General features: G+C 43.3%; 1 protein-coding gene across 1 annotated transcript in view; it reads right to left on the bottom strand.

Moving 5' to 3' along the window:
• LOC137332346 (E3 ubiquitin-protein ligase HECW1-like) overlaps nt 1–22460 on the bottom strand; it is a 316523-nt gene that overhangs the window by 119364 nt on the left and 174699 nt on the right. Inside the window, exons 14-16 of the mRNA XM_067996100.1 lie at nt 21805–21910; nt 20824–20920; nt 13130–13213 (exon numbers count right to left, since the gene is read on the bottom strand). Of these exons, the coding sequence (XP_067852201.1) occupies nt 13130–13213; nt 20824–20920; nt 21805–21910 (287 nt within the window). The remainder of the gene's footprint in view (nt 1–13129; nt 13214–20823; nt 20921–21804; nt 21911–22460) is intronic.

The following is a 22460-nucleotide window of genomic DNA, read 5'->3' on the forward strand; positions in this document are numbered from 1 at the left end:
AACTGTTGTACCAAGTTTGGCAAGAAGTTAACAATGGAATGCAAACTGGATTCGAATTACAGTGTTGTAAAAACAGTCACACAGTTGTTATGGATAATTGAAAGTGTATTTATGTGATTTGCTTCATTATAATGTACACATTGTTGCGTGTACGGTGGTGTTGTGGTTATGTTACTAGACTAGTAATCCAGAGGCCTGGACTAACAATCCAGAGAACGCGAGTTCAAATCTCACCATAGCAGGTTGAACATTTGAATTCAGTTGAAAAAAAACCTGGAAATGTAAAGCTGGCATCAGTAAAAGTGACCATGAAGTTGTTGGGTTGTTATAAAATCCCAACTAGTTCATGTATGTCCTTTAGGGAAGGAAACCTGCTGTCCTTAGTGGGTCTGGCCTATATGTGATTCCAGTCCCACACCAAAGTGGTTGACCCTTAGCTGCCCTCTGAAGCGGCCTAACAAGCAATAAATGGGTGGACAATAGATGCCAACCTTGCCAGTGATGCCCACATCCCGAGAAAGAAAGATTTTAAAAAATGACAGTGCAACACAACAAATCTTTAAAAATGGACTTATAAAATCTTTTTTAAAAAAGGACCTTTGGAAACAGATTAATCACATCCAGCAATACCACACACTTCAATACTGCGGATGCTGGAAATCTGAAATCAGAACAGAAAATGCTGGAAATACTCAGCAAGTCAGGCAGCATCTGTGGAGAAAGAAACAGAGTTAATGCTTCAGGTCGATGACCTGCTGCACGCTCATTTGAAAAACAGTTCATCAATTATCATGATGTGGAGATGCCGGTGATACATCAATTATCAGCAAGAGAAAGAACTTTCTTCTTTAGAGGTGGCATTTCCATTATTCACAGAGATAGAGCTGGCGGCCAGTTTGTTACCAAAGGGTTTGCGCCCTGCTAAAACATGGGTTTTATAAGCATCATAAAGCCTAACATTAGCACCCGATGAGGCGATTTTCACATCTAAACAAAAGCATTTGTCACATCAATTGCCAAAAGTGCTTGAGCCCTAGCACCTGCTGAGGTGAAGATTCTGAAACATCACCAAATTGGTTACTAGGCAATTTTCACACCTAGACAAAAACACTTGACTAAAGAGTTTAACACATTGGTTGGCAAAAAGGGCTTAACACATTGGCTTTATCGAGGCAGTACAATGTTTAAATGAAATTCATTTAAACATTTGATTCATTTAACAGTTATTCATTTAATAGGGACAGCTATCATTGGACAAGATAGACAAGGGATTTGTGCTTGGAGATATTACTCTCTTAAATATTTATCCTTTTACCAGTTATTCATTTAAGTGAACTTGACTGTAGTAGAAATCTTCCTTGCTCAGAGTCCAGTGGAGCCTCTGGTTTATCTAAAAGTGGTGCTTACAAATGGTGGAAAAGATCAGATTTTGTGAATAAAACAGGAAAGGACTGTATAACATCAAGCATTTCCAGTCAAAGCAATGGAGTCAAAATCTGTGCGACGGATGGTAGATTTTTTTTTCCAGGCAGGGTTTAGTTTAATCAGATTTAAAGTCCTGCTTAGAAAGCTGTGGCCATAAAAAAAAACTCGTGTTATTCTTAAGGTCACAGAGCTGCATTCTGATAGCAAGGTGGGTTGAGCCAACACCAGGCTCTCAGTTCTGCTGTGGAGATTATCAAAAGCTTGGTTTAGTAATTGATGAGTCAAGAATCCATTCACTTAAGAGTGTCTAGCAAGCAGTGCTGAGTGACCTCTACTGGCTGACCCTAGGCGGTTATCAGCCATAGTACGATTATGTGGTGCTTGTTTATCATCTCTCTTTTTATCCAGTATGGAAAAATCAAAAAAAAAATCTGTGTGCTATAGAAGGGGAAAGCATGTTCTTGCCTTTACAGTGTTGATTCAGGTCGGGCTTTATCACTGTTGGCTCGGAAGCCCCACAATTGGTATCTGGGTTAGGTTAAACAATCTTAAGGGGCCAAAAAAAAGAAACATATGCCAACTGAATGAAAAATAAAGCACATTTCCTGATTCCAAAGACTTTCGATCCCATATTTCTGCCAAGAAGAAAATTGCAATTTATGTGGTAATGGTACTTTTAGCAGTAGTACTGTCACTGTGCATAACAACAGAAAATGCTGGAAAAGCTCAGCAAGTGAGGCAGCATCTGTGGAGAAAGAAACAGAGCTAACGTTTCAGGTCGAAGACCTTTTGTCAGAACAGGAAGATGTTAGAGTTAAAGTTTTTAAGCAAGTACAGAGCCAGGGAAAGGGCGGGGGGAAGTAGAGGAAAGAACAAAAGGAAGGTCTGTGATGGGGTAGAGGGCAAGAATGATTAAATGACAAAAGGGATGATGGTGCAAGGCAAGGAGGGTGGTAATGGGACAGGTTAAGAAACAAAAGATGGGTCTAGAGTAGCTGTAAATGGCAACAGCAGAACCATTACCAGCACTTGCTGTCCGAAAAAATGGGAGCAGTGGTTATGATCTGAAGTTATTAAAATCAGTGTTGAGTCCGGAAGGTTGTAAAGTGCCTAAATGAAAGATGAGGTGCTGTTCCTCGAGCTTACATTGAGCTTCATTGGAACAGTGTAAGAGGCCGAGGACAGTGAGCTCAGAGAAGGGGGATTAAAATGGCAAGAGGTCAGGGTCATGCTTGTGGACAGTGCGGAGGTGTTCAGCAAAGCAATTACCCAGTCTGCGTTTAGTCTCCCCAATGTAGAGGAGATCGCATTAAGTGCAGTGAATACAGTATACTAAACTGAAAGAAGTACAAGCAAATTGCTGTTTCACCTGAAAGGAATGTTTGGAGCCCCGGATGATGGGAAGGGAGGAGGTGAAGGGACAGGTGTTGCATCTCCAGTGCTCACAAGGGAAGGTGCCGTGGGGAGGAGAGCGGATGTTGGGGGTGATGGAAGAGTGGACCAGGGTGACGCGGAGGGAGCAGTCCCTTCAGAATGCTGAAAGAGGAGGGGAAGATCTGTTTGGAGGTGGAATCATGCTAGAGGTGGTGGAAATGGTGGAGGATGATATCTTGAACTTGGAGGCTGGTGGGTTGGAAGGTGAAGACTAGGGGGACCCTATCATGGTTCTGGGAGGGAAGGGAAGGGATGAGGGCAGAAGTGCAGGAAATAGGACGGACATGGTCGAGGGCCCTATCAGCTACATTGGAGGGGAATCCTTGGTTGAGGAGAAAGGAAGACATATCAGAAGCACTGGTGTGGAAAGTGGTATAGTCAGAACAGATGCGATGGAGATGGAGAAACTGGGAGAAGGGAATAGAGTCCTTACAGGAAGCGGGGTGGGAGGAAGTGTAATCAAGATAGCTGTGGGAGTCGGTGGACTTATAATACATATTGGTTGACAGCCTATCCCTAGAAATGGAGATAGAGAAGTCGTGGAAGGGAAGAGCCAGAGATGGACCATGTGAAGGTGAGGGAAGGGTGGAAATTGGAAGCAAAGTTGCAGGATGAGAGCAGGAAGCAGCACCGATACAGTCATCAATGTACCGGAAAAAGATATGAGGGAGGTGCCCTCAGTAGGACTGGAACAAGGAATGTTGCACGAATCCCACAAAAAAACAGGCATAGCTGAGTCCCATACGGGTTCCCACAGCGACACCGTTTATTTAGAGGAAGCGAGTGGAGTCAAAGGAGAAGTTGTTCAACGTAAGAACAAGTTCAGCCGGGTGGAGGAGGGTGGTGGTGGATGGGGACCGGTTGGGCCTTCATTCAAGGAAGAAGTGGAGACCCACAGGGTGTCCTGGCGAGGGATAGAGTCGTAGAGGGACTGGACGTCCATGTTGAAAAGGAGGCGGTTAGGGCCAGGGAACTGGAAACTGTTAAAGTGGGGGAGGGTGTCAGAAGAGTCGCGGATGTAGGTCGGAAGATACTGGATAAGGGGAGAAAAAGAGAGTCAAGATAGAAGGAAATAAGTTCCATGGGGCAAGAACAGGCTAAAATAATGAGTCTCCCAGGGCAGTCCTGTTTGTGGACTCAACATTGATTTCAATAACTTCAGATCAGCATTTATTCAACATCCTTAATTGCCCTCGAGAAGGTGGTGGTGAGCCGCCCTCTTGAACCGCTGCAATCCGTGTGGTGAAGGTTCTCCCACAGAGCTGTTAGGTAGGGAGTTCCAGGATTTTGACCCAGTGACAATGAAGGAACGGCAATATATTTCCAAGTCGGGATGGTGTGTGACTTGGAGGGGAACGTGCAGGTGGTGGAGGTCGCGGGTTTGGGAGGTGCTGTTGAAGAAGCCTTGGCGAGTTGCTGCAGTGCATCCTGTGGATGGTACACACTGCAGCCATGGTGCGCCAGTGGTGAAGGGAGTGAATGTTTAGGGTGGTGGATGGGGTGCCAATCAAGCGGGCTGCTTTGTCCTGGATGGTGTTGAGCTTCTTGAGTGTTGTTGGAGCTGCACTCATCCAGACAAGTGGAGAGTATTCCATCACACTCCTGATTTGTGCCTTGTAGATGGTGGAAAGGCTTTGGGGAGTCAGGAGGTGAGTCACTCACCGTAGAATACTCAGCCTCTGACCTGCTCTTGTAGCCACAGTATTTATGTGGCTGGTCCAGTTAAGTTACTGGTCAACGGTGACCCCCAGGATGTTGATGGTGGGGGTGTGACGGTAATGCCGTTGAATGTCAAGGGGAGGTGGTTAGACTCTCTCTTGTTGGAGATGGTCATTGCCTGACACTTGTCTGGCGCAAATATTACTTGCCACTTATGAGCCCAAGCCTAGATGTTGTCCAGGTCTTGATGCATGCGGGCAAGGACAGCTTCATTATTTGAGGGGTTGCGAATGGAACTGAACACTGAGCAATCATCAGCGAACATCCCCATTTCTGACCTTATGATGGAGGGAAGGTCATTGATGAAGCAGCTGAAGATGGTTGGGCCAAGGGTACTGCCCTGAGGGACTCCTGCTGCAATGTCCTGGGGCTGAGATGATTGGCCTCCAACAACCACTACCATCTTCCTTTGTGCTAGGTATGACTCCAGCCATTGGAGAGTTTTCCCCGATTCCCATTGACTTCAATTTTACTTGGGCTCCTTGGTGCCACACTCGGTCAAATGCTGCCTTGATGTCAAGGGCAGTCGCTCTCACCTCACCTCTGAAATTCAGCTCTTTTGTCCATGTTTGGACCAAGGCTGTAATGAGGTCTGGAGCCAAGTGGTCCTGACGGAATCCAAACTGAGCATCGGTGAGTGGGTTATTTCACAGTCCTTCCCTTTTGTTCTTTCCTTTCCTCCCCTTCCCTCCACCCCCCCCCCCCCTCCACTTCCCTGGCTCTGTACTTGCTTAAAAACTTTAACTCTTAACATCTTTGCGCTCTGATGAAAGGTCTTCGATCTGAAACATTAACTCTGTTTCTTTCTCCACAGATGCTGCCTCACTTGCTGAGCTTTTCCAGCATTTTCTGTTTTTATTTCAGATTTCCAGCATCCGCGGTATTTTGCTTTTGATTTTGTCACTGTGCATATTTTAACACAGATTTACTACAGTGAATGGTTACTAGTGAAATAAAAATACCAGTTTAGCTAATTATTAAGGGGTGGGCTGCACTGAATTTACCCTCTGGCACATTATGGTATAAAAAAACCCTTGCACCACAATGTTATGAACCCCAATCCAAACAGCTTTTATCACTATTGACAGACTTAAGTCAATACTTTTACAAAAAATAACAGAAGTTTCAAGGTGAAATGTTTAAATATTATAAACGAGTGTTTTTTTTTTACTTTGCCATGTGATTGAATATGGTTCCAGTTCTACTAGCATTACATTGGTTCATTACCCTGTGTGACCATTTTTGTGGGGGAAGTCACACCACCTTCTACATGAATATACCAGTAGTAAATTGAGATGCAGTGGATCTGAATGTTAGGCACTGGTGATTTAGCAGCAATTGAATGGAGTTCATGAAGTGCCTTTACTCCCACAGTTCTGAATGTAGGACCGAATACCACGGCATAGTGCCTTTCTGCAGTGGCTGCATAGTCCAAGTTTAAAATGTTGTGATCAATTTTCCTAACATTTGCTCCCGAGAAACACCCATTCCCTGGGTGCAATGGTTCGTCAAATTGGGGCAGAGATCCGTTATGCTGGGTCTGCACCTCCTATATGTCGTCTCGATAGGGTAGATGCTGAGAGGATGTTACCCCTCATGGGGGAATCTCAAACTAGGGGGCATAGTCTCAGAATAAGGGTTCGCCCGTTTAAGATGGAAATGAGGAGGAATTTCTTCTCCCAGAGGGTTGTGAATCTTTGGAATTCTTTACCCCAAAAAGCTGTGGAAGCTGAGTCATTGAATACATTTAAGGCTGAGTTAGACAAATTTTTGATCAGCAAGGGAGTCAAAGGATATGTGGAAACGGCGGGAAAGTGATCTCATTAAATGGCGGAGCAGACTCGAGGGGCCGAATGGCCTACTCCTGCTCCTATCTCTTATGGTTTCTTATGGTCTTATTTTCCCAGGATTCCCATGGCTTCCCAGGGGGAGGGACAGTGGGGGGAGGGCACACAGCAGGGGCTCCATCTGCAATGGGTGTAGACCCAATGATCTAATTTCATTAAATGGGAGGGGGGAATTTTCATCCCTCCTGCCTTAATTTTGTGTGCGTGCTGCCCGGGGGAGTTCCTCGATGGGGTGGCCCGTGAATCTGGTATTGGGGGCTTGTGCTGGGATCCTCCTCAGACTGGAGAGTCAGAAGGGGCCTGGCAGCTGGCAGAAGACACGTCCGAATGTAAACGGGCTTTTTTAAAAAAACGCACAAGTTTGTTTGAGCATTGGGACCTTCTGGCTGCTACTGGAGAACAGCAGTCACAAAGCCCTGAGGCCACAGCCAGGCCCATTGCTGCGCCCTATAGTACTCAGTCCTGTCAAAAGGTGATACTACACCGAGGGTGTAGCCTGGAGACTACAACTAGGGGCCACAGTTTAAAAATAAGGTGTCTCCCATTTAAGACGGAGATGAGGGGAGTTCTTTTTCTCACAGAGGGTCGTGAGTCTGTGGAACTCCCTTCTCCAGAGAACGGTGGAGGCAGGGTCATTGAATATTTTTAAGGCTGAGTTAGACAGATTCCTGATTAACAAGGGAGTCAAAGGTTATAGTAGGTAGAGGGAAAGTAGGGTTGAGGTCACAATCAGCTCAGCCGTGATCTTATCAAATAGCAGAGCAGACTCGAGGGGCCGAATGGCCTACTCCTGCTCTTAATTCATATGTTCGAATAAGGAAGCCGTTGTAGCCAGTACAATGATAGTAATTGTACAAACTAAACTTTTATCGGTACAATCCAGGGATTAGCATTAGGGCGTTTTTATTCTGTTCTAGAATTGATCACATCATGGGACCATTTTCTAGATTATACATCAGTAAAGTTGAATTTTCACTATGTTCTCACTCAATATAAATGTGCTTTCCAGGACTGTCAGTCATATTGCAGATATACCTTGCAAAGGAGGTTGACAGCAGTGTGGGACCAGGCTATGTAGCTGAAGTGTGACAATGTTTAGACTGCCTATGGAATGGACTGAGCTGAAGTAGCTTTGGCTCAATAGTGTACATGCTCCTCTTGGCCCAAATTCTGCTCTGGAAAGTGAACTGGAACAGGCAATGGTGCCAAGAAAACTAACATTACCATGATAATGGAGATAGTGGTTACAGGTGAGGGATGGCTTCTGCTCTAAATTGCTTAAAGTAATTGTAAACAATTTTACAACACCAAGTTATAGTCCAGCAATTTTATTTTAAATTCACAAGCTTTCGGAGGCTTCCTCCTTCCTCAGGTAAATGTTTGGAAGGAGGAAGCCTCCGAAAGCTTGTGAATTTAAAATAAAATTGCTGGACTATAACTTGGTGTTGTAAAATTGTTTACAATTGTCAACCCCAGTCCATCACCGGCATCTCCACATCTTGCTTAAAGTAACTCTGGGTTGACTCTAAATGTGCATTGTAAATGATTAGTCGTGAATCATAGAATCATACAACACAGAAGGAGGCCATTCAGCCCACTGTGCCTGTGCCAGCTCTTTGAAGAGCTACCAATTAGTCCCACTCCCCTGCTGTTGCCTCATAGCCATGCAAATTTTTCCTTTTCAAATATATAATATACTCAATTATATTTTGAGCACCCTGACCAGAGTATGTGGAAGATCAATCTGAGGTATTACTCACCAGATGACTACTTGTAAGATTACATTACACTCTACTTAAAAACATGATAATTAACTGTTACTTAAGCAATATTATTGAATTAATCTTTGTCCATTGTTCAAAGATGCGCCTTAGGGAAGGGAGTATTGTCCTTAGTACACTGTAATTTTAAACTCCTCAAAAGTAGTGCATTGTCTTGGCATATTCTCCCCATTACATCTCATATTTCATGGTAGGTGTAGACTCTACATAGGTATCCTGAATCCATCTAGATAGCAATGTTATTATACAACATATCAAAACTATATGATGACAATAAGAACAGAGGCATTACTAAATGTAAGCTCTAGAATTGCCTTTGACCAATTCAATAAAGAACCAATCCTGCACACCTTTAGAAAAACGTACACTAATTTAAGCTTTCATCCACCATAATTAATTGTGCAAAAACATTTCCCTATCTTTCCTTTCCTTCTCTCCAGCAGTTCCATAAAATGAAAGAAAAACTTGTATTTATATAATGGCCTTTTACATCCTCAGGACATCCCAAAGCACTTTACAGCCAATGAAGCACTTTTGAAGTATAGTCACTGTTGCAATGTAGGAAACAGTAACTAATAATTATCATACAGAATTAATTAATAATTCTGGCCTCTTGCCCATCCTAATTTTCATCCCACCACCATTGGCGGCTGTGCCTTCAGCTGCCTCGCCCCAAGCTCTGGAATTCCCTCCCTAAGCCTCTCCGCCTCTCTCTCCTCCTTTATGTTGCTCCTTAAAACCTACCTCTTTGACCACCTGTCCTAATATCTCTTTATGTGGCTCGGTTTCAAATGTATCTGATAATGCTCCTGTGAAGTGCCTTGAGACATTTTTACTATGTTAAATGCACTATATAAATGAAAGTTGTTGTTCTTTGGACTTAACTCGCAGACTCTGCTGCATCAGATAACTCACTTATCTATACAATTAAAAGTCCTGTGTATCATTATCACAAGATAATTACAAATGAGGAAGGGCATTCTTAGCTCATTAATTCATAATGGCCCTAAAGTCTCCCACTGTAGCAACTTTAAATGATTCCAGGGCTCTCACCTCCACTTCTTCATCTGGGATTGTTAAATGTGTGGGTACCACATTAAATCTGTCTGTAGTGAAATAAATCAAGTGTCACACTTCTCACTGGTTCAAGTGAGCAACTTAAGCATCTTGACTCACTGCAATATGGATCAACAAAGATCTCACGGAAACCCACTGAAAAGCAACCCTTAAAAGGCTACAGATTTTATTTTTTCAAAGTGGTTTATGTTTCTGACCCAGCTGAAAATAGAGCCAAATAAATAATAGGGTTGAATTTAACCCTACCTGCCCGCAGAAACTGGGCGAGTAGGCAGTTAAAATCAACTGAGTGACTTACCGTGATATCCCGCTGGATCCCGGTGTCTTCCATTTTAATTTGCTCCTCTGAGCAGGCGGCAAAAGCACCCGCCTGAAGCTGGTGGGTCCTTCTTTACATATGCAGATTGGGGTCCGATGACTTTATTTTACCTCTGACCTGAGTGGGGAAGCTGCTGCAGCTTTCCTGCCAGATAACCTCAAGTCTGAAGAGGATTGGAAGCAGAGGGGGCCATCACGGTGAGTTTTTATTTTACTTTCCTTTGTGGGGCTAGGAGGAGCAGGAGTACTCCCCAGGCCCACGAGAAAGTTTAGGCCTCCCCTGCCCTGGACTCACCCCCCAGCCATACTTCGAGACCCCCAATGGAACTCCAGTCCCTGCATGCACCCGAGTGCCAGAGGGCGGCAAAGGGCCACCCCAATTTCTGCAGGCCGGCAGCCACTTCCCGCCTGGAATGGGCAGACTGTTGGCCGGCAGTGTGTCAATAAGGCCTGTTGGTTAAAGTCGCAATGGCTTCATTCTAACTGAAACCAATGGGCTCCTGTTGGAAACTCACATGCATTTAAAATCACCCCAACATTTAGAATTGTAAACAATTTTACAACACCAAGTTATAGTCCAGCAATTTTATTTTAAATTCACAAGCTTTCGGAGGCTACCTCCTTCCTCAGGTGAACGATGTGGAAATGAAGTCCTCGAAATGAAGTCGCATTTATAATTCACAGAACAATGCTGGTGATAACAGACAGTTTTTTCAACTGCCCGTTGCCAAGGCAATCAGTGTGCAGACAGACAGTTGTTACCTGCCAGGTCTCAGAATATACAAATCACCAAAAAAAACAACAAACAAAAAAAAAAACAGAGATAGAGAGGTAGAAACATAGAAAAGACAGCAACTGACCCGTTATATTAAAAACAGATAACATTTGTTCGCTGGTGGGGTAACGTGTAGCGTGACATGAACCCAAGATCCCGGTTGAGGCCGTCCTCATGGGTGCGGAACTTGGCTATCAATTTCTGCTCGACGATTTTGCGTTGTCGTGTGTCTCGAAGGCCGCCTTGGAGTACGCTTACCCGAAGGTCGGTGGCTGAATGTCCTTGACTGCTGAAGTGTTCCCCGACTGGGAGGGAACCCTCCTGTTTGGCGATTGTTGCGCGGTGTCCGTTCATCCGTTGTCGCAGTGTCTGCATGGTCTCGCCAATGTACCATGCTCCGGGGCATCCTTTCCTGCAACGTATGAGGTAGACAACGTTGGCCGAGTCACAGGAGTATGAACCATGCACCTGGTGGGTGGTGTCCTCTCGTGTGATGGTGGTATCTGTGTCGATGATCTGGCATGTCTTGCAGAGGTTACCGCAGCAGGGTTGTGTGGTGTCGTGGACGCTGTTCTCTTGAAAGCTGGGTAATTTGCTGCGAACGATGGTCTGTTTGAGAACACTTCAGCAGTCAAGGACATTCAGCCACCGACCTTCGGGTAAGCGTACTCCAAGGCGGCCTTCGAGACACACGACAACGCAAAATCGTCGAGCAGAAATTGATAGCCAAGTTCCGCACCCATGAGGACGGCCTCAACCGGGATCTTGGGTTCATGTCACGCTACACGTTACCCCACCAGCGAACAAATGTTATCTGTTTTTAATATAACGGGTCAGTTGCTGTCTTTTCTATGTTTCTACCTCTCTATCTCTGTTTTTTTTTGTTTGTTGTTTTTTTTGGTGATTTGTATATTCTGAGACCTGGCAGGTAACAACTGTCTGTCTGCACACTGATTGCCTTGGCAACGGGCAGTTGAAAAAACTGTCTGTTATCACCAGCATTGTTCTGTGAATTATAAATGCGACTTCATTTCGAGGACTTCATTTCCACATCGTTCACCTGAGGAAGGAGGTAGCCTCCGAAAGCTTGTGAATTTAAAATAAAATTGCTGGACTATAACTTGGTGTTGTAAAATTGTTTACAATTGTCAACCCCAGTCCATCACCGGCATCTCCACATCCCAACATTTAGAAGGCAGCAAACCCAAAAATAAATTATATTTTTTTCCCTAAAAAGCTGCAAGTTAGCCATACATTTCCTTCTATGGCAGGGGTGTCCAACCAGCATGTGGAGCTCAACTTTCTGCTCCCTCCCACCCGTAGAAACAGCTGATCAGCTGGTGAGTTTGTGGAAATTAACAAAACAAAGTCATAAACAGCGCTAAGATGAGAAAGGGCTTTTCAAATGCAAGTTCTTTCTTTTACCAGGTTTGTCAGAAGGAATGCACTGGATTGACAACACTGCTGTCCTACTTTAGCTGGGACCTGCCACAGGAATCCATAATATGGTAGGGACTGACTGAAGGAGGAGAGCGGTGCTGCTGAGAGCGAGAGTTGCAGGTCAATCCAGAGCCAGTAGTTCTGTCTGTGATTTGTTGTTAACTTCCCATTAATCCCCTATGTTTGTCAGAGCTGAGCGCATTTTTTTTTCAAGAAATTGCTTGAAAAAGGGGGATATTAAAGAATAATAAGGAAAGAAAGACTCACATTTCACAACCTCAGGATGTCCCAAAGCACTTCACAGCCAATGAAGTATTTCTGAAGTGTAGTCACCGTTGTAATATAGGAAACACGGCAGCCAATTTGCTCACAGCAAGCTCCCACAAACAGCAATGGGGATCGAGCAGTTGAACGGCTCGTACAGAGAAAATTACTGGCGCAAATTTGCTGGACTGATAGACCTGTTTCTGTGCTGTAGCATTTCGTGGTTTCCTAATTAACACTCATCACATTTACGTGTATGCTCAGTGTGGGAGTAGGCAAGAAAATAGCTCACTGTCAGGTTTTGTTTTTTTTTTGGCCGTTTTACTACAGAAAAGATTAGACTATGAGTTATGTTTAAAAGTTCTGATTTAAAATTAAGTGAGTTCACACAGGTTTGAAATTCTCTGTACAGTCATTGAGACAAAGAGGGATATTGATGTGTTAATTAACCAACTATCCTTACTGTTTTTCAGAATGACCAGAGGCAATAAGCAATTTGTAATCTTGCTTTAAGACCTTGGGTATTCTTGGGTACCCAGCAGGGGGGCTGTCTGTTGAGTTTACACCCTGGGGAAAGAGGTAGCTGGTTTGAGTTACAGGCCTAATGGCGAGTACCTGAATGGAGAAGAAGTTGGCCTTCCTATTTTCTGGGAACACGGAGAAAAAGAAAAAAGGGACACATAACGTCAGTTGGACCAGTTAGGTCTGGGAAGGGGGCTTTGCTTAATGAGGGAGAACCAGCAGGATGGCCGGGAAACATTAAATTAGCCCACTATGTTGGGATAGTGTGGCACAGTTTATTACTTTGGTTTCTCCTTCACAAGGAGGGGTTTGAAGTTAATTGAGCAAGTGAGTTGATTATAACTGTTACTTTGTATGTTCACCTGCTATCTGTAAAGGTAAAGTAGTTTAATGATTTACACCTCACCCATTTTCCTCAGATAATATTTAATATATTCCTGTACCTGGTGTATTCACAGAACTGTGTCACTTCCCTATAAAGGTGTGATCAAACCAACCAAAAAACCCAGGGAAAATAATTTCTTTACCTCAACAAAATAACCAAATCTGCATCACACGACAGCTTTTCAAGACCAAGAGTTCCTTCAGTCCGAATATAATGGATTTTCTCCCTGAAATCAAAAAATATCAAATTTGTACAGGAACAGTATAACTTACTGCTTTAAATAAGTACGAGGAAAGCAGATTTGACCTGGACCCTTTCAGGTACAATTCTCATTAATGAGGGTTCAACTTTCTGACCCATTAAAGGAAAACTAGTTTTACTTAACTGTGGGTAAATCTCTGATTACAGGCGGGGACCCTCACTCAGAAATTGTATATACTGGAAATTCGGTAGCATATATCGGAAACTCAGGGATGCACAAAGTCAGAAAATTACCCGTGTTTTCCCCATGGTGGGGAATGAGCCAAGTTTTCTATTTTCTTGTTGTAATTGAAGTGCACGTGTAAATATATAAATATACACAATGTCCATTCAGGAGACTAGAGGCTATAAACTACCATTGGTGGTAATAGTGGATGAATGTTTAATGTGTTCATATGACATTCTTCTGTCTGATAGTCTAACAAAGGGAATAACGGCTTTATAAATGGGTTATCACCTCCATTACAAATGTGGACATAGGACTGTCATTTGAACATGTTAAACCTTTGTTTGCTGTTATGTCCAACAGTAATTTGAGCTTTATATTTTTGCTAAAACTATATGGCAACCAGAAGACTGTTTTGTGTTTACTCTGTTTGACTGTTTAATAAAAAAAACAAAGCCTCCCCCCCATCTCTTGTTGAAAATGTTGACTCATGCTGGAGTACAGCTGCACAGCTGCAACCCACTCCTTTGTACCTCTCCCAAATGCCTATGCTTCATTCTAGTGATGACAGTTTATTTGACCTTGGCAATCATCCCACCTGAGTCGATCCTGTCCTTACATAACACCCATACAGACAGACTCTTTCCCAAAGGGCTGACTGGATGGGGATAAAGAGTGGGAATGTTTCTTGATTTCTCACTTTCCAGCCCAGCAAAGTGAGACTAACTGCAGCATCTATGAGTGATTAAGTTTACTCACCACAACCCATGAATTGGGCCTGGGTCCTTTCTAACCTGTACCACTCAGTACCACAGCCCATAGATTGGGCCAGGGTCCTCCCTAACCTGTACCACTCAGTACCAGAGCTAGTGACACGTTTACTTACTGAACCATTGTGGGAATCATGAGACAAAACCTTAACATAGAGTTCAGTTCTCTGATTTAAAATGATTAGAGTCTGTAGTTTCGGATTCCAACCTTCAGTAATGGTTACAGTTAGTCAGAGGATGTGACTATCACAGCCAATTAAGATGCAGTATTTAAAAAAAAAAATCAATAATATTTAAAACTAGAAAAATTATTTGACCTCCTGTGCTTTCCACATGTCTGTGCCGTACATGCCAAGTGGCCACCATGGAGGGGAAAGAACATCCTGCTCTAATTGATAGCAGGATTTAAATAAGTATGTTTTTCACATGGTGGAGGAGACTTGAACTATAGATGATCACTGCTTTGTGATTCACACAGAGAACCCATCAGTAAGGGGCCAAATCAGCTTTGTTAATTCTTCAGTCAAAAACCTCAACCAATAACCACAAAATTAAGCATCAAACAAATTCAGAGAAGCAGACTCCAGGGCTTTTTGTACATTTCAAACTAAAAACAAATGGCAGGAACATGACCCTGTGATGGCAGGAACAGAAATCATCCATCTCTTGAGAGTGCTTTATAAAATGAATACAACATGTGGATTCAAGCAGTGTTTGATAGAATCTGGAGACAATCAGTGCAGTAGTGTTGCTGGACATTACTGTCAATCAGTACATTAAAACAGCAGCATTTGGGAAAAAAAATCAAATGAAACACAGGTTCTTTTCTGGTCTCTGAACAGATAAATCATACTTTCCCAGCTTAGCTGATGCCCTCCTTTTAAAAGCATTCCTTTTATTCAGAGCAAATCGACCTCTCTCCATTTCCCCACTGGTGATTTGTTTCTGCAATATTTAGTGCATTTTGATTCAATGGTTTACAATTTCCTAAACTGAAACAGACAGCCATTCAGATAAAATCTGAGATCATTCTGTTTCCCAGCAGCTACCACAGTTTGGTTACTATTTTTTTTAATTAATTGAGACCAGCGTCAAAATGTCATTGGCTCCACCCCCTCCCCCACCAAATGCAGTGAACAGCAAATCAGATGTTGTACATTCTGTCATTTACATGGCGCTGGGAGAGGAAATGGAGATAGATTCGCATTTACATGTGTTCAGAAAATCATAGAATCATAGAAATTTACTGCACAGAAGGAAGCTATTCAGCCCATCGTGTCCATGCCAGCCAAAAAGGAGATATCCACTCTTCCCACTTTCCAGCTCTTGCTCCATAGCCTTGTAGGTTACGGCACCTCAAGTACATGTCCAAGTAGTATCAGTGGGAAAGCATTTTGGTGGTATTGATCATAATTCAGTTAGTTTTAGCATAGTTATGGAAAAAGACAAAGATAGAACAGGAGTAAAAGTTCTAAATTGGGGAAAGCCCAATTTTACTAAGCTGAGAAGTGATTTAACAAAAGTGCACTGGATACAGCTAATTGAAGGTAAATCAGTGTCAGAGCAGTGGGAGGCATTCAAGGGGAAGATTCAAGGGGTTCAGAGTAAACATGTTCCCACAAAGAAAAAGAGTGGGACTTCCAAATCTAGAGTCCCCTGGATGACAAGGAGCATACAGGGCAGGATAAGGCAAAAAAGGGAAGCTTATGTCAGACACCGAGAGCTCAATACTGCAGAAAGCCTAGTGGAGTATAGAAAATGCAGTGGGTGAAATTAAAAAGGAAATGTGAAAGCAAAGAGAGGGCATGAAAAAATATTGGCAAGTAAAATTAAAGAAAACCCAAAAATGTACTAAGGAAAGAGTAGGGCCTATTACAGACCAAAAAGGTAATGTGTGGAGGAGGAAGATGTGGGTATGGTTCTTAATGAATACTTTGCATCTGTCTTCACAAAAGAGGGGGACGATGCAGAGATTGTAGTTGAGGAGGAGGAGTGTGAAATATTGGATGGGATAAGCATAGTGAGAGAGGAAGTATTAAAAGGTTTAGCATCTTGTAAGTTGAAAAAATCGCCAGGCCTGGATGAAATGTATCCCAGGCTGTTAAGAGAAGCAAGGGAGAAAATAGCAGAGGCTCTGACCATCATTTTCCGATCCTCCCTGGCTACAGGCATTGTGCCGGAAGATTGGAGGACTGCTAACATTTTACCGTTGTTTAAAAAGGGATGAAGAGACAGACTGAGTAATTATGGGCCAGTCAGTCTAACCTCGGTGGTGGGCAAATTATTGGAATCAATTCTGAGGGACAGCATAAATCATCATTTAGAAAGGCACGGGTTAATCAAGGACAGTCAACATGGATTTGTTAAGGGAAGGTCGTGTCTGACTAACTTGATTGAATTTTTCGAGGAGGTAACAAGGAGGGTTGATGAAGGTAATGCGTTTAATGTAGTGCATATGGATTTTAGCAAGGATTTTGACAATGTCACACATGACTGGTCAAAAAATTACAAGCCCATGGGATCCAAGGGAAAGTGGCTTGTCAGATCCAAAATTGGCTCAGTGGCAGGAAGCAAAGGGTAATGGTTGACAGATGTTTTTGCGTCTGGAAGGCTGTATACAGTGGAGTCCCGCAAGGCTCAGAACTAGGTCCCTTGCTTTTCATGCTATATATTAATGATTTGGACTTCAATGTGGGGGGGGCTTGATCAAGAAGTTTGCAGATGATACAAAAATTGGCCGTGTGGTTGATAGTGAGGAGCAAAGCTATAGGCTGCAGGAAGATATCAATGGACTGGTCAGGTGGGCAGAAAAGTGGCAAATGGAATTCAATCCAGAGAAGTGTGAAATAATGCATGTGGGGAGGGCAAACAAGGCAAGGGAGTACACCATAAATGGTAGGATACTGAGAGGTGTAGAGGAACAAAGGGACCTTGGAGTGCATGTCCACAGATCCCTGAAGGTAGCAGGACAGGTAGATAAGGTGGTTAAAAAGGCATTCGGGATACTTTCCTTTATTAGCCGAGGCATAAAATATAAGAGCAGGGAGGTTATGCTAGAACTGTATAAAACATTGGTTAGGCCACAGCTAGAGTACTGTGTACAGTTCTGGTCACCATATTACAGGAAATATGTCATTGCACTAGAGAAGGTACAGAGGAGATTTACGGGGATGTTGCCAGGGCTGGAGAATTTTAGCTATGAGAAAAGATTGGATAGGCTGGGCATGTTTTCTTTGGAACAAAGGAGGCTGAGGGGAGATTTAATTGAGGTATATAAAATTATAAGGGGCCTAGAGTGGATAGGGAGGACCTATTTCCCTTAGCAGAGGGGTCACTGACCAGAGGGCATAGATTGAAAGTAATTGGTAGAAGGATTAGAGGGGAGCTGAGGAGAATTTTTTTCACCCAGAGGGTGGTGGGGGTCTGGAACTCACTGCTTGAAAGGATGGTAGAGGCAGAAACCCTCAACTCATTTAAAAAGTACCTGGATGTGCACCTGAAGTGCCGTAACCTACAAGGCTACAGACTAAGAGCTGGAAAGTGGGATTAAAATGGATAGCTCTTTTTCGGCCGGCACGGGCATGATGGGCCAAATGGCTTCCTTCTGTGCCGTAACTTTTATATGATTCTAAGTACTCCTTAAATGAGTCTTAAATAAATCTCCTTTGTACCCTCTCTAGTGCAATCACATCTTTCCTGTAATGTGGTGACCAGAATTGTATGCAATACTCTAGTTGTGGCCTAACCAGTGTTTTATACATTTCCAGCATAACCTCCCTGCTCTTATATTATATGCCTCGGCTAATAAAGGAAAGTATCCCGTATGCCTTCTTAGCCACCTGTCCTGCTACCTTCAGGAATCTGTGGACATGTACTCCTCTGTAAAAAGCCTTCCAGTCACAAAAACACCTGTCGACCATTACCTTTTGCTTCCTGCCACTCAGCCAATTTTGGATCCAACAAGCCACTTTTTCCTTTGGATCCCATGGGCTTTTACTTTTCTGACCAGTCTGCCATGTGGGACCTTGTTAAAAGCCTTGCTAAAATCCAAGTAGACTACATCAAATGCGCTACCCTCATCGACCCTCCTTGTTATCACCTCAAAAAATTCAATCAGGTTAGTCAGATGCAACCTTCCCGTAACAAATCCACGCTGATTGTCCTTGATTAATCCATGCCATTTTAAATGACGATTAATACTGTCCTTCAGAATTGTTTCCAATAATTTGCCCACCACCGAGGTTAGGCTGACTGGCCTCTAATTACTCGGTCTACCTCTTTCTCCATTCTTAAACAACGATACAATGTTAGCAATCCTCCAGCACCACACCTGCAGCCAGAGAGAATTGGAAAATGGTGGTCAGAGCCTCCGCTATTTCCTCCCTTGCTTCTCTTAACAGCCTGGGATACATTTCATCCAGGCCTGGCAATTTATCTACTTTCAAAGATGCTAAAGCCCTTAATACTTCCTCTCTCACTATGTTTATCCCATCCAATATTTCACACTCCTCCTCCTTAACTACAATCTCTGCATCGTCCCCCTCTTTTGTGAAGACAGATGCAAAGTATTCATTAAGAATCATACCCACATCTTCCACCTCCACACACAGGTTACCTTTTTGGTCTCTATTAGGCCCTACTCTTTCCTTAGCTATCCTCTTGCTCTTTATGTATTTATAAAACATCTTTGGGTTTTCCTTGCCAATATTTTTTCATGCCCCCTCTTTGCTTTCCTAATTTCCTTTTTAATTTCACCCCTGCACTTTCTATACTCCTGTAGGCTTTCTGCAGTATTGAGCTCTCGGTGTCTGACATAAGCTTTCCTTTTTTGCCTTATCCTACCCTGTATGCTCCTTGTCATCGAGGGGTGTTCTTTAAACTATATAGTTTATTATTAATTGGTGGGGGGGGGACCTGCATGTTTATAAAAATGAAATGTCTATGATGCTGGTAAAGAGGGCAAGACTCCTGTTTCCTTACTCAACACATAGGCCGGGAATTTCCTCACAGTTGCTCCTGCTCCACCGCCGGTAATTCACCGGAAGTGCAGGGGAAACTCCATTAATGCACCTAAACAGCGTTTCTGCCGCACTTCCGGAAAAGTTGACACGGTGGAGCAGGAGCAGCTCTGAGGGAATTCTTGACCAGCTGATGTCTTGCAACTATGCTGGGGATGAGCAAGTCTGTAGAGTGGACTCAAATGTGAGAACACATCCTTTTATGGTAAACAGTTTTTGAAAAAAAAATTCTTGCCAAATTTCCTCCTTTGCACTCCATTCCTTGCTAGGGCACAGTTCAATGGTTGCTGGTCACTTTGGCGCTTAGAAACATTCATCCCCTCAAGACGATTCTGCCATTCAACTAGGTCATGGATGATCTGTATCTAACCTCCATTTACTCGCCTTGGTTCCATATCCCTCAATACCCTTACCTACCAAAGATCTATCAATCTCAGTTTTGAAATTTTCAATTGACCTAGCCTCAACAGCCTCAACTTCATCCATGTAGTCACTAATCTTGAATACGCCTTGACAGCAATTTTCATTAGGCTGTTCAACTGCAGGAGGAATCATAGTTGAGCTGGATTCTGTATTCAGCCATCATCCAACATGCACACATCACTGAAGGGTGAGCAAGTGTCGCTGAATAGTGAGCAGGAGCAGGAACCCTCGCTGAGTTTCCTCTTTGTAATCCAGGCACAGAGGTCACCTGTAGCAACCGACCACTGATCTATCTGAGATCAGCTAACTAAGAACAGGCCAGCAATCAAACCTGTGACCTTCCTGCTCTGTAAAGGTCAGTCACTTACTGCCTAAGCTTACTGAGCCACTGGGGGCAAATATATTCTTTTCACAGAAAGTATTTTTGCAGATGTTGCAGAATATAATTTAACACATATGTGATTAGAAAACTGCAAAGTCCATTCAAAGGTTAAGATATTCTCTGGTAAGATCAGTATTACTGGTTTTCCATTGTTCAGTTACTTTCCTGCTTAAAGTTCTTTTTTGTTAAATGGGACGGATCTAATGCAGTTACATGATGCAGGTGATAGATTTTGCACTCTCTGATTCCACGTGATTGCACTGGGATTCACCTTTTTGCCAGAATCAATACTCTGCAGGTTTTCTAGGATTGTCTAAAGGTCAGGATTCTGTATTAGTGCAGCCAAATTCAATTTCAAAAATGGGGAAAAGCAAAGCCTGGTTGAAGGACGGTGGCTCACAAGAATACATCGCAGGATATGGTAATGTAGCGGCTATTTTACTGGACTAGCAATCCAGAGGCCTAGACTAATAACAATAATTAAGTATGGGCAGGCTCAGCTCTGATGGTCCTCATGGCCAAAATGCCCTCTGATACTTAAGTGAGGCAAGGTTCAGCCCTGGAATAGGACTACCATGTGTGGGACCATACCCTGCATCAGTTACCATATTCAGGAGGTAGAGGATTAATGAGTGAGAAAACTAAAGCAACCAAGACCAAGAAGAAACCCTTGTCTCCACAATGCAGTAAATTCAGTCTCTTGGCCAGGAGGGCAGACCTTGGCTACTTGTATTGTAAATCTGTGACAAACATCAGTCAGTCCTACATAGTAAAATAGAAGCCACGAGTGAACTCAGCTAGGAAGTGTGCATTTACCTGAGCATATGATTTCTGCCTAAGCTGGGCTGTCGCTCTTGAAGCATTTCAAATATGTTTGACTGGCGGAGAAAAGCTACAATCTTGTCATTGTATGCTGTAATTGGAAAAAAAGGTAGAATGACAAATGAGCGTTTCAATCTTTTTCCAGGCCTATTTTCACGATTACTCTTTTTTCCGGAAGGTACCGACTCTTGATGGGGCACAGTTCCATGAGTACTGACAGCCCTCCCACACCTCACCCAGGTGACCATTCTTCACTTGTGTGCCTCAGTGGGTGTTGACAGTTGATTCAACAGTGGGGGAGGGAGGGGTCACAGCCAGGTCTGATGATGTTCTCACCCACTATCTGCACACAAATGAATTTGTAGCCGCACTCACTGGATAGCAATCAGGAGTACAAGCCCAGACTGATTTTCTCCCTTTTCATCGCAGGCTCCAAGTAGTGGCCCTTACTGAGATTAACGAGCCCAGCATAGGCCGGGAATTGAAGCTGGACCCTTCTTGGCCTGTATTATTCGGTGCCACCATAAGATGATGAAAGGTTTGCTGCTTGTGTAATTTTGGTCAATTTAAGGCTATGTTTAGGATTTTTTGGCCCAACAAAAACTGGAGGGAAATCTGGGACACAGCTTTACAGTAGGTTTGTGGTGGAAGGGTCGCAGATTTTCGACCCTCCACACCCCTCCCCCCACCCCCTGGCTAGTTTGTTGTCTAGCCTGATGAACAACACTGGTGCATTCCTAAATCTCAAAGTTTTAAAATATTTCACATCCCCCAAATCTTTGCAATGGCAACAAACAAACTCTGCAAATGACATTGTGGAACTCCAAAAATTTGAAGCTAGGGCCCATGGTTATATCTGACTGCAGGAATGTTTGGAAAGTTCTTTTAAAATCAGAATGATCTTTCATAACATGCTTTAGTACAGCTGTGTTTCTTGTTACACCAAATTGGGAATTTAAAAAATCATCATCTTACCCACTGGCACTGCATCTTGATGGTACTGACTGCGAATGGCTGCCACCAGGGTGTTGGTAGGTCTGGCAAGCATCGAGGATCCCCGGACACGTGAAACATCAGACGCCTACAACAGCAATGTGTGAAATAGTATTTCATTGCTGAGACTGGCAACACTTTGGATTTTAGTGACTCTGTTATGATCGAGCAGAGTGTTGTCCAATAGAAATTGCTGACTAGCCACAGGTGTGGCTCTGGTGACACTTTTAATTTTAGTAGAAAACACCTTACATACACTCACACAATACCGGTAAATGCACTTCACGTGTGTATATTTACTTAACAAACATCTACACTGTTCAGTAACAAGGGAAGTGAAACGCTCATGATGATACAAAACACTCGCACACTCTGCTTTTCCTCTTATCACCAACAAGCACACAGAAAGGTTAAAGTACACATGGACACCCTGTCCGAATGAGAGTATTGAGATCACATGCCCAATGACGATGTCTAGTACTCATTTCTTTCTTTACTAATCAGAAATGCAATTAACCACATCTAAATTCTCAATTAGCCACATGTGGTTAGTGGCTAACATGCTGGGCTGCCAAAGACTGCTAGGAATTGATCATCAGGCCTCATCTGCTTGAGGTGAGCTGCTGGTGCCTGTCGCG

This window comes from Heptranchias perlo, chromosome 2 (genome assembly GCF_035084215.1).
Source record: "Heptranchias perlo isolate sHepPer1 chromosome 2, sHepPer1.hap1, whole genome shotgun sequence".
Classification (NCBI taxonomy): domain Eukaryota; kingdom Metazoa; phylum Chordata; class Chondrichthyes; order Hexanchiformes; family Hexanchidae; genus Heptranchias; species Heptranchias perlo.